Raw genomic sequence first — 17987 nt, 5'->3', positions numbered from 1 at the left:
CTTCCTCTGTTTTCAAGAAAGGATACGTTCATTAATACCTGAAAAGCATCATCGTGACTCTGAATTATCTTTCTTTCCTCCCTCCAGGTCTTCCCAAGCTTTCCGATGGAACAGTGGATCTTGAGCCGTCTCTATCACACGGCAGAATATTGTGCCCAGCACTTTGAGGAGTACAAATTGCATTCTGTGGCCAATGCTGTTTATCTGTTCTGGCTGCAGGATTTTTGCAGCACCTATCTGGTGAGCTTACTGTTGATTCAGGGTGTTGTGAGTCCGTGCCAGCCACTGGACCTGGTAGCTGAATCCGGTGAATCAGAGGAGGAGGAGGAGGGACCTGGAGAGCCACCAGAGTCGGAGGAAGGCTCTGATGAGCTCCAGGACTTATAATCTGATGAAGAGCCTGGCCCCTCCAATCGTGCTCAGGCTGAGACTCAGCTGTGCAGGGAAGCTGAGAGACTCTGAGGACTCACAACTGGAAGACATCATAGACACTCGCAAACGCAGACAGGCAACAAGAGCAGGGCAGAGGGAGGCAATGGAGTGACTCCAAGGGAGGAGGAGAAGGCATTGAGAAGTCACGCCTGGGAGCTGCATAATAAAAAGGGAAGGTGTGGGAGGTGCTAGTTTCTGAAAGCAACCATTTGCAAAGGACTGAAGTTTCATGGAATCAGATTCTCTTTGCCTTGCCTGTGAACAATTCTCCGTTTGAATCGTGTTCTGTTTGCCTTGGGACAATTCTTCGTTTGCATTGTGTTTTGTTTGCCTTTGCTTTTGGGACATTTTGCAGGTCTGTACCTAATTACTAAAAGAGGTTTGTTTTTCCTGCATTTCCAGCCTACTTGTTAAAAGAGGGGTTTGTGAGTTAATAAGGACTCAACATGGGCTGGGACAGAACACAGGGTTCAAAAGACCCCCTTGCGGTGGGACAAGCTTAGTTTGCCCTACGAAAGACTGCAGGTTGATGTTAAGAAGGAAAATGCACAGAGAGCCCAAGAATTTGGGGGAATGTGATATTTCGGGTGAGATTCCTCATTGGAGGCCGAGTGGAGTACAGGTAGTCCTTGACGTATGACCACAACCGAGCCCAACATTTCTGTCGCTAAGCGAGACAGTTGTTAAGTGAGTTTTGTCCCATTTTACCACCTTTCTTCCCACAGTTGTTAAACGAATCCCTGCAGTTGTTAAGTTAGTAACACAGTTGTTATACGAATCTGGCTTCCCACTTGAGTTTGCTTATCAGAAAGTCAGAAAGGTGATCACATGACCCCGGGACACTGCAACCATCATAAGTACATGCCAGTTGCCAAGCATCTGAATTTTGATCAAGTGATCATAGGGATGCTGAAATGGTTGTAGATGTGAAAAACGGTCACACTAAATGAAAGGTTGTAAGTCAAGGACTACCTGTAGATAGGTTGTTCTATGTTGGGCTCTTTTTATGTGCATTTACTGAAAGACCCAGACACGTTGTATTACAGTGCCCAGAAGGTGTGCCTTATGTTAAAACAGGCTTCCCTATGCTAATACTAGTTCCAGGAGTTGCAGTTTAACTCCTGCAAAGCTCATTGGGTTGCAGGTGTGTGTGTGCTAAAACTTTCACGGGATAATAATAATAATAATAATAATAATAATAATAATAGTAATAGTAATAATAATAGTAATAAAGTTGGAAGGGATCTTGGAGGTCATCTAGTCCAACCCTCTGCTCAGGCAGGAAACCCTATACCATTTCGGACAAATGGCTGTCCAGTCTCTTCTTAAAAACTTCCAGTGTTGGAGCATTTACTGCTTCTGGAGGCAAGCTGTTCCACTGATTAATTGTTCTCACTGTCAGGAAGTTTCTCCTTAGTTCTAGGTTGATTCTCTCCTTGATTAGTTTCCACCCGTTGCTTCTTGTCCTGCCTTCAGGTGCTTTGGAAAATAGCTTAATTCCCTCTTCTTTATGGCAGCCCATGAGATATTGGAATACTGCTATCATGTCCCCCCTTGTCCTTCTCTTCGTTAAACTAGACATACCCAATTCTAGCAACCGTTCCTTATATGTTTTAGCCTCCAGTCCCCTAATCATCTTTGTTGCTCTTCTCTGTACTCTTTCTAGAGTCTCAACATCTTTTTTACATCGTGGTGACCAAAACTGGATGCAGTAAGTTTTAGAGCTCCATCACAAACGTGTTGTCTCTCTTTTCCTAGGACTCTGTCAAGCCCACCCTGAGGAGTGGAGATCCAGCTTGCCTTTTGTCTACTCGGCAGATTTTGTACAATTGCGTAGACCTGGCTCTGCGCCTCCTGTCCCCCTTCATGCCTTTCCTCACGGAGGAGCTGTGGCAGCGGCTTCCCAAGACAGAGCTGGAGACTTCTCCTAGTATCTGTGTGGCCAGGTACCCAAGCCCCGAACATCTGGTGAGTCCACCTTTCAGAGAAGGTTAACTGGCAAGCTCCCTTGGTGACCTCCTTTACCTGGGGCAAACCTAGTTCTTCCTCGAATAAATTACGATGACGTTCTAGAATTTGACAGCACGAAAAAGACACCTTTTCAAGAGTGATTTTCTTCCACTTGTAGAGACATTGGAGTAATCCTGAGGAAGAGGCAAACTTCTCGTTAGTGCAGGAAATTATCCAAGTGATACGTTCCACGAGGGCGACTTACCAGCTAACCAAAGCTCGACCAACAGGTGAGTCTAAACTCTCCATTTTCTACCAAAGCTTGTAGATTGACGGAGCTCCCTCTAGCAGAGTATTACGTGGATAATACAGGTAGTCCACGAGTTACGAGTGTGATGGAGGCTGCCCATTCCACTCGTAACTCGAAAACTCGTAGAGTGAATCTCGTTCGAGGTATGAGATCACTTCCTTGTGTAAGGACCCACCCCACTTTGCATCTTTTTTTTTATTATTAAAATTTTCTTAAAAATTTTACAATAAAAACCCGTTCCCCGATCCCTCCCAACCCACCCCAAAACCCTCCCCCATTCTTCCCAGAGCTGAATACAGGCTTAACTAGAAATTAAAAGAAAAAAAGTTTTAAACCCAAATAAACCTTAAACAAATATAATTACACTCAATAAACAAATTATAAAATACTTTAACTCCATTATATATAAAAAACAGAAAACAGAAAGGGGAAAGAAGAAAAAAAAAAGGCAAAAGAAAATAAAAAATAAAAAATTAAAGAATAATAATAATTACACTTCTAAATAATATCTTGAACTTTAAATATAAATTATTCAAAAGCTAGATGATATTCTCTTATATCATACTTATATTGTATAAAATTTATCCATCTTTTCCACACCAAGAGATACTTCTCTTGCGATTGATCTTTCAAGAAAGCCGAAATTTTTGCCATTTCCGCTAAATAAGAGACTTTAAAAAACCATTCTTGCAGAGTAGGCAAAGATTCCTTCTTCCAATATTGCCCTATTAACAACCTAGCCGCAGTAATTAAATTTAACATTAAAATGATCTCTTTGTCATCACAATCCGAAACAATACCCAACAAAAACAATTGTGGAGTAAATTTTATCCTTCTTTTAAAAATTCTTTGAATATTCCACCATACCTTAATCCAAAAAGCTTTTATACTTTTACATGACCACCAGATATGGTAATACCCACTTTGCATCTTAAGAAGACAGAACTCTTGGAATATTTCTTCCAACAGGCATCCTTTATTAAGAGAAAAGGGTTGCAGGCGTTCTAGACAGGACCTGGGGCCCAAGCCCTACGGTTCAAGGTTTTAAGGGGTCCCCAGCAGCCCCACCCTACCATCTTTCAAGCGACAATCCCAGGCGTTACATTTCCACCCCCTTTTTCCTCACTGCCAGTGGAAGGGAGACTTCAGAGGGGAGTAGATGAAAGCTGATGGCCCCTTTGTTATGGTTAGTCCTTTTGGTGGTATCCACATTCAGTCCCTTTTGAAGTTGTACTGAAGGAAGTGAGGGCCATAAAACCCCTTTGTTCACCCCCCTTCCCCTTCATCGTAGGACAGAATCCAGAGAGGCAGAAATGGGGTTTTCCATAGTCGATAACTAGAGATGAAATATAATTGGATTCTGACACCTTGCTTGTTAAAACACACGCGGCTCGTTAAGCGAACATGAGGTATCTCAGGGTGGGGAAAGCCATGGAGGGCCTAGTGCTGGAATAGACCCCCAAGGCCTTCCCGACCGACTAAGATACCACATGCTTCCCCCTCCCTTCCTGCCGTGCCAGACTCACCTACAAAAGATCCGTCTCCTGCTGCCGCCCAGATTTGAGGCCAGGAAACACTTCCACGCACCCTGTGCGGCCCGATCCAGGCTCCAGAGGCCTTTTCCAGGCCGCTGCCGCCCGGATCTAAGGCTGGGGGAGGCTTCTGCCTCCCCCCCCATGGCCCAATCTGGGTTCCAGAGGCCTTTTTCAGGCCGCTACTACCCAGATTTGAGGCTGGGGAATGCTTCCGCTATCCCCCCATGGCCCTGTAAGGACCCACCCCACTTTGCATCTTAAGAAGACAGAACTCTTGGAATAATTCTTCCAACAGGAATCCTTTATTAAGAGAAAATGGTTGCAGGCATGCTAGACAGGACTTGGGGTTCAAGCTCTCCCATTCAAGATTTAAGGGGTTCCCCAGTAGTCCCACCCAATCAACCCCCCTTCCAGTGATAGTTTCAAGTATCACAATTCCACCCCCTTTCTTCTTTCTTCCGTCTGAATGGAGACTTCAGGTAACTACATGAAAGGCAAATACCCTGCTTTGTTATGATAAGGTCCTCTAGTGCTAACGCTTTGATGTTACAATAAACACACATTCAGCATTCAGCTCTTTGAAGTGTACTGAAGGAAGTGAGGGCCATAAAGCCCCTTTGTTCTCCCCCTTCTCTCCCTCTTATGGCAGAATCCAAAGAAGGCAGAATTGGGAGTTTCTATATTTGATAATTAAAGATGAAATATGATTGGATTCTGACATCCGGCCCCTCTTAAAAATAAGAGAGATCCACCTGAAAGAAAACACAAGTATAAAATTTAGTTAGGCTTGTTAGGATACTCTGTGTGAAACTTCTTCAATAGCTTCGGGGCTCTGACATGACGTTTATGGACCCACTCATTTTGTGAGGGAGGGAGGTGTTTCCAGGCAACTAGGTACTGAGTTGCTCCATGATATCTCCTAGAGTCAAGGACTTCCTTTATTTCGAAGTGTTGTTCACCCTCCACCATGATTGGAGGTGGGGGGGGGGGATTTTTGGCCGTAGAGGTGACTGATGCTCTCTTTTCAGCAAGCTGCAATGAAAAATTGGGTGTATTTGCCTGAGATTTTTGGGTAATTCTAATTCTACTGTTACTGGATTTATGATTCTTTTAATTGGAAAAGGTCCTATATATTTTGGTCCAAGTTTTTTACAGGGCTGTAGGGACTTTAGGTATTTTGTAGATAAGTACACCATTTCTCCTATAATGAATGGTGTAGGCTCAACCCTTTTTTTATCGGCTTGTGTTTTATATGCCTGCCTAGCTTCATCTAGTGCTTTTCTGACTATTGGCCAGGTGTTTTGTAATTTCTCCATCCATTCTTTCAGCGAGGGGATCGTTGGTTCGTTTGGGGTTAATTCTGGCATGGGGTTGAAACTTTGACCGGTGGCTATTTGAAAAGGAGTGTAACCTGTGCTGGAGTGGACTGCATTATTGTAGGCAACTTCTGCAAAAGGGAGTAAGTCCGCCCACTCGGTCTGCTGGAAACTAAGAAAACATCTTAAATATTGCTTAAGTACGGAGTTCATTTTTTCAGCCCCCCCATTTCCTTGAGGGTGGTGGCTAGATGTCAGTCCCTGAGTGGTTCCTAAGAGGGATAAAAATTCCTTCCAAAATGCAGACGTAAATTGCACCCCCCTGTCAGAGATGATGCGTTGGGGTGCCCCATGCAATCTGTAAATGTGTTGGATGAAAAGTTTTGCTAAGGCTTTTGCAGTGGGAATCTTTTGGCAAGGGATAAAGTGCACCTGTTTGGAAAACAAGTCCGTGACCGTCCAGACCACAGTATTCCCATTGCTTTCTGGCAATTCCACTATAAAATCCATGGCTATTTCTCTCCAGGGGGCTGAGGGACTTGCCACTGTTTGCAATAGTCCTGGCACTTTCCCTTGCAACCTCTTTGCCGTGGCACATTTTGGACAACTGGCTATATAACTTTCAATGTCCTTTTTCATGGATGGCCACCAAAATTGCCGTTTAATTAAATGTAAAGTTTTTACAAATCCAAAATGCCCTGCTGATTTTGTGTCATGGCAAAGGTGCATGAAAGTTACTCTTTGAGTTGTTGGTATATATAACTTTTCCCCTACCCAAGGCAACCCGTCTCTCATTGTGCACACATTTTTGTTTTTCTGGAACCATTCATCTGTTTCCAAACTTTTTCTGAATTCAATCCCAGTTTGGCTGTCCAGTTGTGGTTTTATTTTGGCTTGGGTTCTTGTGGTTACTGGTGCTGCCAGTTGTGACTCTGCCATTATTGGTCTAGAGTCTGTGGTTCGTGCGCTGTTATATTGGGGCATGCGAGATAGTGCATCTGCCAGGAAGTTCTTTCTTCCTGGTAAATGTTTGAGCTTAAATTGGAATTGGTGAAAATGCTGGGACCAGCGGGCTTGTTTGGGATTGAGTTTCCTGGAAGTTTTCAGGGCTTCTAAATTTTTGTGATCAGTCCACACCTGGAAGGGGATTTTGTTGCCTTCCAGGAACTGTCGCCACGTGAGTAATGCCCAACGTATCCCATAAGCCTCCTTCTCCCATACGGGCCAGCGCTGTTCTGTTTCCGTGAGTTTCTTGGATGTATATGCACAGGGTTGCAATACTGCATCATCATTTTCTTGTAATAGCACAGCCCCCACTGCCACATCACTTGCATCTGCCTGTATTACGAAGGGCTTGTCCATGTCTGGGTGCCTTAGTACTGGTTCGGCAGAAAAAAGTCTCTTTAGTCTCTCAAACGCTGCTTGGCACTCCATTGTCCATGTTAGTGGCTGGCTAGGTTTTACTGAGGATGTTCCCTTCGTTTTTAGTAAGTTAGTGAGGGGCAAGGCTATCTGTGCAAATGAGGGGATGAATTGGCGGTAAAAATTTGCAAAGCCCAGGAAACTTTGTAGTTGCTTTCTTGTGCGGGGTGGTGCCCAATTTAGTACTGCTTTGACCTTCTCTGGGTCCATTTCAATGCCCTGTGGGGATATGCGATAGCCTAGGTAGTCTATCCTTTCCTGGTGGAATTCGCATTTTGAGAGTTTGGCATATAGGTGAGCGGCTCGCAGCTTCTTTAAAACCGCTCTGACAAGTTTGACGTGTTCTTCTTTTGTTTCAGTAAAGATAAGAATGTCGTCCAAGTAAACAAGGACCCCCTTAAACAGGTGCTCCCTTAGAACGTCATTGATTAATTGCATAAAGACTGCAGGGCCCCCTTGTAATCCAAATGGCAAGACTTTGAATTGATAGCACCCCATGGGGCAGTTAAATGCAGTCTTCCATTCGTCCCCTTCCTTGATTCTCACGCGATAGTAAGCTTCCCTTAAGTCTAGTTTAGAAAAAATTTTCCCTTTCGATAGGTGTGACAGCATGTCTTTCATGAGGGGCAGCGGGTATAGGTTGCTTTCACTGATTGTATTCAGGGCCCTATAATCCACGCATAAACGTAAAGAGCCATCCTTCTTCTCTCTAAAAAGGACCGGGGCAGCCACTTTAGGCTTGGCTGGCTCAATGAAACCTCTCTCCAGGTTTTTTTTATAAATCTTTCCATTTCCTCCTTCTCCTTTGGGCTCATGGAGTATAATCTGGGCTTCGGGAGTTTTGCCCCAGGCTTGAATTCAATGGTACAGTCTGTGGGTCGGTGGGGGGGAAGCTCATTCGCCCTCTCCTCACTGAAGACTTCAGCAAGGTCCCTATATTCCTCTGGTATTTCTGTTAATCTTTTTTCCTCTCCTATGGATGCTTTTTCTATTCTTGATTCTGGTAGCCTCCCTTGGGGTTTTAAGTCCATAGGGTCCCCCTTCGGGAATTTGATTTCTGTCGTCCTCCAATTTACCCAGGGGTTCCATTTTTTCAACCATTCCATCCCTAGAATCATTGGGCATTCCATACCTGGGGTCACCACAAACGTTAAGTCCTCTTCATGGTTGCCCAGGGAGAGATGTATTGGCAAAGTGGCTAGGGTAGCTGGCACCCCCCCTGCTATGGATCCATCTAGCTGGCCAAATGAGATTGGTTGTTCCAGTCTCCTGGATGGGATGCCCAGATTCCCCACTAGTGTTGGGCTAATGAGGCAGCGGGTGCAGCCAGAGTCTATTAAGGCTTTCACCTTCACAGCTTCGGGCATGGGGGGGATTAATATAGTCACTGTTTTGAAGATGGGTGTGATGCATCCACTTACCAGGGGTTCGCCCTCCGAGCTGTCATCTGAGGCATCCACCGGCCCTGTGGTGTAGGCTGGAGTCCTTTCCCCTTGGTGAGCAGAGGTGGGGGTTTCTGCAATTTCCATCATTCTCATGGCCGTTTCTTTTGGCTTAGCTGAATACTTTCCGGGTTTGTTGATTGGGGATCTGTCTGGGTTGTGCTGGGGGGCCTTTGAGCGGCATTCTACAGCTCGATGCCCTTCTCTTCCGCACTTGAAACATCCCATTTGCTTCTTGGCTGTATCCGATGATTTCACCGGTTGGTGTGTCAGCTCAGGCGGGGGGCGGCTCCATTGTTTTCCTCGGCGGTGCCTCTTCAATATGTCGATCTCTGCTTCCTCTGCCAAGACGTACCATTCCTCAAGTCGATGTGGGTCCCCTCGGGGCAGGCAAGTATCATATAGATCATAGTTTAGTCCGTCTTTGAAATGGCCAAGGAGGATGTCTTCTGGCCAATTCAGTTTGCTGGCAATGGCCCGGAATTCTTGTGTATACTCAGCCACTGGGCGTTTGCCCTGCCTCATCGTTGTTATTCTTTCACGGGCTTTGCGATCAGCCAGGGGGTCTTCAAATCGTCTTCTCAAAGAGGACATGAAACGGTTGAAGTTACTGAGTTCTGGGGCATTGGAGTCATGCAAGTTCACTACCCAATCCGCAGCTGGTCCATCCAGGGCAGATTGCACGATCCGGATGCGGGCTTTGTCGCTGGGAATATCCTGCCCATATTCCTCCATGTAGCTGAGGACTTGGGTTAGGAAAAATCCCAAGCGTGTTGGCTCCCCTTTGAATTTCACTTCCAACGGTGGACGTCTTGGAATGGATCGGTGCCTCTGTTGTGGGTGGTAGTGCCTTCCGTCCAGATTGCCATCTGTGGTCCGGTAGGGGGTGGGGGCTCCTGGATCAGTAGATGTCCCTGGGGTTGCAGGTTCCATGTCCCCCTCGGTGTCTCTCCCTTTGCGGCTCCAGGAACTGGGGCGGCCGTAGGGCTCAGTATTCTCCTCTCCTAGGGAGCTGAGAGTTCTCTTCATCAGGTCAATGGCTTTCTCTAGGATCCAGTCTGAGTGCGGTGCCCAGCTTCCTCCCTTTTCACTTGCGTGCAGGGATTTCTCCATCTCCTGCTTCCATTCTGGTTGCTTGGTCCCCCGTCTCAGGGTCACCTTTCTTGATTCCTTTCCCCACTCACTTTTCTTTCCAACGCCCATCGACCAGCGAGGCTTGTGGTCCTGTGTCTCCACCACTTCTTCTCCTGAGGAATCTGGCCTCTCGGATCCCAACATCTGGCAAGGTTCCAACTGGGTCAGCGGCTCTCTTTCCAGGGAGTTTCCCCCTCTCTTGCTCCATTGTCTGACATGGTAAATTTTTGCAAAATCCCCCGGCAAGGGTCTCCCTTCCAGGTGGATTAATTTTGCAAGTCCTGTCTAATGTAAGGACCCACCCCACTTTGCATCTTAAGAAGACAGAACTCTTGGAATAATTCTTCCAACAGGAATCCTTTATTAAGAGAAAATGGTTGCAGGCATGCTAGACAGGACTTGGGGTCCAAGCTCTCCCATTCAAGGTTTTAAGGGGTTCCCCAGTAGTCCCACCCAATCAACCCCCCTTCCAGTGATAGTTTCAAGTATCACAATTCCACCCCCTTTCTTCTTTCTTCCGTCTGAATGGAGACTTCAGGTAACTACATGAAAGGCAAATACCCTGCTTTGTTATGATAAGGTCCTCTAGTGCTAACGCTTTGATGTTACAATAAACACACATTCAGCATTCAGCTCTTTGAAGTGTACTGAAGGAAGTGAGGGCCATAAAGCCCCTTTGTTCTCCCCCTTCTCTCCCTCTTATGGCAGAATCCAAAGAAGGCAGAATTGGGAGTTTCTATATTTGATAATTAAAGATGAAATATGATTGGATTCTGACATCCCCGATCCAAGTGCAGCGGCCTGGAAAAGCCTCTGGAGCCCCGATCCAGCCTCTGGAGGCACGTGGAAGCGTCCCCCAGCTTCGGTTCTGTTCTCTGTTGCCGAGAACAGAGGCCTAAAGTACCATGAGATCATGCGTGAGATCTCGCCCCACTGATCTTGCGTGATCCTGCGTTACTTTAGGCCTCCATTCTCTGCGAACGCACCGAAGGCCTGGAGCAGCCAAGAAAGCAAAGGATCTTGATCTTCGCAGGATGAGTATTGAAGGCCTGGTGCCTAGGGAGACTGGGGGTGGGGAGGGAGGGACTAACCAGGGTGAATGTTGCAGAGCCACTGCGGTCGCTCGTAAGGGTGAACGACTGCTGTGGTGCTGCAATATTTCTAACTTCGGGACTTGCTTGTAAGCACTAGGGGGCGCTCATCGTGTAACTTTGAACGAGCGTTAAGTGAACGCTCGTAACTCGGGGATGACCTGTACTTTGTGGGTAGCACATAATCTTAAAGAATGCATAGGATGTACCCATAGGCCTATGGATTGTAGCACCGGCACCAGCAGATGTGCTCCATTCTGTCTATTCTGCATTTTCAACAGATACTTTAAAGCCACTTCAGTCCAACAGATATTCAAATGGATACAGACATATATTTTGTTTCAGTCACTTTTCTTGATGGTGCTTCACAGATACTGCAATTGTTTTACAAGGCTTTCCACTGGCAAAAAAGGGAACCATTCGTCAAAGCTCAAATGATGATTAACATTTTTATCAATAAAGTATTTTTAATGAAACCATGTAATGATGGTTTTTGTGAAACAGAGAGATAGTCATTGACTTAATGGCTATAATGGAACCTGCCCGTCACGGTTGCAAGTCAAACCTGTGGTTCACTCTGAGTACGGTTTTGCTGAAAACCAGAAGTAAATTCTGGTTCTCGGCCAAAGTGACATAAAACATGGTCATGTGACCACTGGATGCTGCAAATGCCCATAAATGCTGTCTGGTTGCCAAGCACCCAAAGTTGGGGCACAACTGTGGGGGGAGGGGTTCCAAGTGCCAAGTGATCAGCTGTAAGTTGAGGATTATCTGTAATGTTATTCTTCACTTAATTAATGCAGTATGGTGTAAACATAACTTATATGCCCTGGGAAACCAAAAAAATTCATGTGACTCGCTTTCTTGTGGTATTTGCTTTTTTGCAATGATCTGGAATAAAACTCACCACATCTCTTGAGGTATCCCTGGGTTCGTCGCAAAGGTAGGCAGAATATCAAGACTTAGGTTTAGCTGACGAGGAAGGTTTCTCTTTGCAAGATTTCTTAGACATTTATTTATAGACTTTATAAAATATATCCAAGTGAGAGTAATAACAAGGTTCCCAATCAAAAGCATGTTGGTTTCTTGTTCTCTTGAGGTCTTGACTTCTTTTTTTTTAAATATATTTTATTGGTTTTTTAATTTTAACAAAAAATACTTAAGACACACCGTGGTGTTTGGGTAAACAAACATTTCAAGGTAAAAAACATACATAAACAGCTCAACTTAATACATTCACTATCATCTCTCTATTTCTCACAAATAACGTAATAGATTTAATATATTCCATTTCTAGCTTAAATTTCTGTTACTACTCAACCTGTTTTAAAGCTTTATCAATTTAGAATTACCATAATCAGATATTGTTTTACATCAACAAATTATCACTTCAAGTATCTCTGAGGTCTTGACTTCTTGAAGGTGGCACATATATATTATTTCTTTTCCCTACTTGTCCCCCAGTGTATCTGGCTTGCTCAGAAACAGCCCCCTGGGCTACCTATGAGAAATATCAGGAGCCACTACAGACATTGTCTTTGGCTGGATCTGTGCATCTTCTCCCCAATTCTGAGGAAATAGAGCTACCTCTGAACTGCCTGGCTGTGAAGGTCAATGGTCACACTAGCCTTTACATGGATCTGCAGGTGGGTTACAATTTAGGGTACTACCGGCTTCAAGATTCATAGGGAATCAAAGAAAGGAGGTGATTGAAAGTACTGTGGAAAATTTATGGCCTCTTTTCAGGGAACATGTATAGGCCAATGCCCCATAGATAGATGATAGAGAGAGAGAGACAGACAGACAGACAGACAGACATAGAGAGATAGATTGAGAGACAGATAGACATAGAGAGATAGATTGAGAGATAGATGATAGATAGATAGAGTTGATAGATTAGATGATAGATTAGATGATAGATAGATAGATAGATAGATTGATTGATAAATAGACATAGAGAGATAGATGATAGATAGATAGATAGATAGATAGATTGATAGATTGATAGATTGATAAATAGAGATAGATAGATAGATAGATAGATTGATAGATTGATAAATAGACATAGATAGATAGATAGATAGATAGATAGATAGATAGATAGATAGATAGATGTGAGAGAGAGAGAGAGAGAGAGAGAGAGAGAGAGAGAGAGAGAGAGAGAGAGATGAGTTAATGATAACTGAAGGACCATAGACAGAGAGTTGGGTGTTTAGAAGGTGGGTTACATCTTCCATTCAACCAATTTTTTTCTGATTCTTCCCTCATGCTAGGATTTGGTGGATCCTCACAAAGAACTCCTCAAACTGACATCTCGGCAACAGAAATTAAAGCAACGGCTGGCAAACCTCACAGAAAAACTTCAGAAGCAAAACTCCTTAAAAGCCAAATTGAATCATGAGCAAAAGGTACCAAGAGATTCCTGATTGTGCGGTTCCACTGGGCCAGTTGACGTTTTGAGAGCATGTCATAGGGCTCAAAAGAAAGCCATCGCCATGAAAATAGGCAAGGCGTGGCCCACCTATTTACTTAACACTCTCTTTTTCCCCCCAGATTTCTTTGCTTCGTTCGGAGTTGGAGCACACAGAACAGATGTTTGCCACTTTTCAGAAAATGGCTGAACACCAGAATGCTCAACTGACTTAGGAGAATTAGTGGATTTACTTTGTTCCAGATAGCAGAATTAACTCCAAAGCAAAAGATGCTGAGCTTGAGGGCACATGCTGAAAGGTTTACGAGAGTTTAGGCACCATCACCTTCCGTGTTGCGAATTGATCCTGGATTTTATCACACAGGATTCGGTGGCACCAGCCCCAATTTCAGAAGCATCAATGGACTAACTAACATAAGCAGTCATGGAGTCTCCATGGAAGAGATGTGTTTTTTGTTTTTTACCTAGGATCCTTTATTTCTAATGGAAATGTGAATTCTAACAAGAAATCAATGTTCTTTCTACAAAATGCATTCTTTGCCCACAACGTAGCCAGATTTCTTGGACGGTCAGCACATTATTGTAAAATCTCAGCCCAGGAGAATGTATTTCGAACTCTCCCAGAAATACCTCCACATTGAGAGCAAAATGCACGAGCCTGACCGTCCAAGGGAAGAAGTCACAAGAAATTCACATAATGATGGAGGCTGAGAAAATATTATTAGAGCCATCATGGTGGCATCTGCGGGGAAACCTGTTTTCGACATGAATGTATTACTTAACAGATGGTTGATATAGATCAGTATTTCTCAACCTTGACAATTTTAAGGCATGTGGACTTCAACTCCCAGAATTCCACAGCCAGCGCTGTGGAATTCTGGGAGTTGAAGTCCACATGCCTTAAAATTGTCAAGGTTGAGAAACACTGATATAGATTATTTGGACAAGGATAGGAATGTCTGAAATATGCCATGGCTCGTTGTTCTAATTTTCTAATAGAGGGAAAACGGGCATTGTATTTTTCCCCTAGGGATAAATTCTTTTCCATTAGCAGGGATGATCAAATGGGTAACATTTTTTTGCCCCCTTTGACTACACAGCTCAGATTGTTTCACGTGACTTGGAGTATAATATTGTTTGGTACCCTATTAAAATATTTTATGTTTTTAAAACTTTTTACTGTTAGTTTCTTTCAAGAAAAAGGGCCGGTCCTCCCCAAGTTGGGAGTGCATGGAGATCCTTTGTTGAGGAGCAAAGTAGTTCAGGACCATGGACAGTTCACTCCAGCTAGTTATAAAGCCAAGCCATAGTTGGAGAGTTGCCCTAATACAGGTACTCCTTGACTTAAGCGACAGTTTGAAGTTCTGATGGACCTACCTAAGGGGTGCTTATGACCTGGATTTAAAATTCTGGTGTTTGCTGCCCCTTCTCCTGTGGTCACATGACCACACTAGGTGCGCAAGTCGAGCCACAGTTTCAGTTGCTTGCAATGTTCCATGGTCACATGACCTTATTTTATGAAAGAAAGAAAACTTAGTGTATATCAGTGTTGGCAAACCTATGGCACGGGTGCCAAAGGCGGCACTTGGAGCCCTCTCTGTAGGCACACATGCCATTGCCCCAGCCTTGTCTCCCCCCGCGACCCCCTCCTCACCAGCAGCCCTCCTGGAGGAGAATCACGCCCCATCGCGGACAGTTGATGCTGCAGTGCGCGGGCAGAGGGTGTGGCTGCCATGGCTCTGCTGGGATGCCTGAGCGATCTGCGGCGGGTCCTGGAGGCGATGAGTGGCCTTGCGGGCAGGGGGGGTGGGGGCGGGGTAGAGGGTGGGGCAGGGACGGGGCCAGTTTTTGGGCACTCGGTCTCTAAAAGGTTCGCCATCACTGGTGTATATAATTATAATTGTATAATCTAGGTGTATACATATGATCCTTCAAGTCAGTTTTGATTTCTGGCTTCAGAAATTTACAGGACTATTTAATTTTTCCTGTATGTTTTTGCTGCCAGCTATTGGACACCTGGAATGTTATAGCCCAGATCTGATAGCCCAGACTATTTATTATTACTGCTTTAGTAAGTTTGTTATTTTACCAGCAGGAGGCCTGGTTGTCTCAACAGAGAAGCAAAAGAGAACTGTCAAAAGAACCATTTCTAAATTGCTGGCTTATTTCCACCCGGTCCAATTTTATTGCTCCATTAGATTGCCATCTTGCAGTTTATCCTATTCATGGTGACTGTAGAATCAAATCCAACCACAGTGATGACCCATTCCTACTTTTTGTTGGCATCAAATTCTTTGGGATATGCAAGTAAATCCATCCTGACTGATTATGCAGGATTACTTGGCAATGATTAACTTCATCAAAAGCTACAGTCAAGAAAGATGCTGCTACTTTTTAAGGATGCCTGACTCAGTTGCCTTGCAAACTTTTTTCTTCATTATCCAAAACCACTTATCAAAAGTCTTATCAAAAGCCCTGTTGTAGCTTTGAAGGATTGTTGAATGAGTAGACGTAACTCAAGGATTATTATCTGGAGTATTATGAAGCAATACCATTGAATGATCTTTTATGTCATTTCAACAAATTTCTATTGGTAATTTCATCAATTTTTGTCCTAATGGGAATACTTTGGGAGATTTTGGAAAAAATTTTAACACGCATGGCGATCTTTAAGTCAACTTAAATGTCCCTCTTTTCTGAGTAAGGTATTTGTGTATTGTTACCCAAAGAAAAAAACACTTTTGAATGATGTGCCCAGGATTGGAAAGCACTAGATGAAATGGCAGTACAAGGAATAACAGTGCAGGAATCCATAAATCTAGTTTCTTTCTCCTTCATATCCCTTCCACTTTTCTGGGAATCACTCAACAGTTTTCTATGGCATAAGTTTGCAAGAGTTTAATTTTGTCAGTGGGCCAATAGCTGCAGTCATGAAAATCACTGTGGCTCTTTCCTAAGTATCTAGAAAGCTCATGGAATCAACTGAGCAAAATATATTTCTTATACTTCCTTAAATATTATTCTTTTTTTCCTCAGATTCCCTACTGCATCAAAACCAGACAACCTTCTGCCATATCATGTCATTCAGGGGTCCCAACCTTGGCAACTTTAAGACCTGTGGACTTCAACTCCCAGAATTCCACAGGTCTTAAAGATGCCAAGGTTGGGGACCCCTGATGTAGTTCATCTCAATGTTCCTTCTAGAGTAGGGCTCTTCAAATTTGGCCCTTTTATGACTTGTGGATTTCAACTCCCAGAATTCCTCAGCCAGACATGCTACATTTAATCAAAATGATGCTAATTAATTGTGGGAGTTGTTTGTTTATTAGGTTTTAACCCTGACTTTATTACTTTATTGGGTACTTTTCAAACCCAGAGACGCCAATAACCACTGTATTACTCTTTGGCTTTAGTCATCCTTCCAGTTGGCCAACAAAGGATTTGATGTCATAATTGCTTGTATTTGCATATGGTCGGGAAGGATGGATGCCTCATAGATACAGATTATGAAGTTCTCCAGGTGCCATGTCACAAGGCAGTTGCATTTGTCCAGCCAGCCAGTCAAACCTGTCCTTCACCGAATACAATTCCCAGAGGTGGCAAGAGGACAGACGCCGTTGTCCCTAAGCCCCAGAGCTGGCAGCGAGAAACAAAAGGAAAATGGCTGCTGCCCAAAAGGGAAAGAAGAAGTCTCAGCCTCAGAAGAAAGCACAGCAGCTTCCAGGAGGAAAGACCCCATGCAAGATAATACAACCCAAGGAGAAGAAACCAGAGCTGAGACAAAGCAAACGGGACCTCAAAACATCAACTCTGAGGTCGGGGAATAAGAGGAAGGAGACGGGACAGGCGTCCGGTTTGCCTGCGCCTAAGATGTCTCAAGTATGTCACCAAAGGAAAGCTCGCTTGCCCGTGAAGGGCAGCGGGAAGGCAGCTTCCTCCACCAGGAGCGGTGCCAGCCGACGGGCCTCCTCCAAAGCTAAAAGGACAAAAGTTGGCCGGAATCTCTGCTTCTTCAGTTCCAAAGACCTTCAGTATGAAGTGAATGAGTTGATGCGCAAGGAACTGACCGCACGCATGTTTTCCAGCAACCCGTGTGGCCACCATTGACCAAGCCGTACCTCTTTCTTCTTGGGGCCTGCTGAAGCAGACACTCAAGGGGAGAAGGAAGAGAAGCGTCCACTGGCCCGAGCGAAATCCCATCTGAGAAGATCTGACATTTCCATTGAAGGTGCCTAGAAACCTTCAAGCCTATAGAAAATTATTTTGTTGAGTTGCAGCCATCCTTAGAACTCATAGTAATCTTCCCCTAAATGCAAGAGAAACACATCTTCAGAGAGAAAAAAAGTTCAACCTATAGAGAAGGTCCTTCTTTTCACTGGAAAAAAAAAATCCTTTTGCTTTAAGGACCCTTGGATTTTTCAAGCATTATATGATTTTTTTTCAAGAAAGGAAACGCTGTGAGTTATTTTCATGCTAATAAAATGGGATTTTAGAATGAGTCCTTTTACGTCTTTATTTAGCTCTCCACCAATAAAACATATGAGTTTCTGCTGCAGACATGGCCTATGGTTTATCATATTCTTTCTCTCATCTTCTAAGAAAGTTTTTTTTTTACAAATTTTATTAAATATAAAAAAAAACAAAAATGGACATGATTCAACTTCTCTGGCTTCAACAGTGCTATTAATATTACCTTATGTTACAGAAAGAAAAACAGAAACTTAAAATAAATTCTATAACAGGACAGAGTATAACAAACTGCGTATAACATCTGTAAATTTTTTGATAAACCATCTTTTAATCAACGTATTTACATACCATTCAGTTGTGTCCTAATATAGGTACTAATAAGAAGTCCTTATAATATCAACTAATCAATCGATAATCAACTCAGCGATCCTCTTTATTTCTAACCAATCATACA

General features: G+C 43.9%; 1 protein-coding gene across 4 annotated transcripts in view; it reads left to right on the top strand.

Annotated features, from left to right (window-relative positions):
* VARS2 (valyl-tRNA synthetase 2, mitochondrial) overlaps positions 1 to 14235 on the top strand; it is a 43529-nt gene extending 29294 nt beyond the window's left edge. For 3 of the 4 annotated variants that reach the window (XM_039341892.1, XM_039341894.1, XM_039341893.1), the window contains 6 exons: positions 88 to 240; positions 2191 to 2400; positions 2561 to 2672; positions 12097 to 12278; positions 12906 to 13040; positions 13186 to 13908. In XM_039341892.1, coding sequence (XP_039197826.1) covers positions 88 to 240; positions 2191 to 2400; positions 2561 to 2672; positions 12097 to 12278; positions 12906 to 13040; positions 13186 to 13278 — 885 coding nt within the window. In that variant the 3' untranslated portion in view covers positions 13279 to 13908. Of the gene's footprint in view, positions 1 to 87; positions 241 to 2190; positions 2401 to 2560; positions 2673 to 12096; positions 12279 to 12905; positions 13041 to 13185; positions 13909 to 13977 lie in introns of those variants that run through there. The other variant, XR_005556487.1, reaches the window with a different exon arrangement.
* The last annotated feature ends 3752 nt before the right edge of the window (positions 14236 to 17987 follow it).

Source organism: Crotalus tigris, unplaced genomic scaffold, assembly GCF_016545835.1.
Source record: "Crotalus tigris isolate CLP2741 ecotype Arizona unplaced genomic scaffold, ASM1654583v1 scf7180000017773.841730, whole genome shotgun sequence".
Classification (NCBI taxonomy): domain Eukaryota; kingdom Metazoa; phylum Chordata; class Lepidosauria; order Squamata; family Viperidae; genus Crotalus; species Crotalus tigris.
The sequence above is the reverse complement of the archived record's forward strand: the minus strand, read 5'-3'. Positions and strand labels throughout refer to the sequence as shown.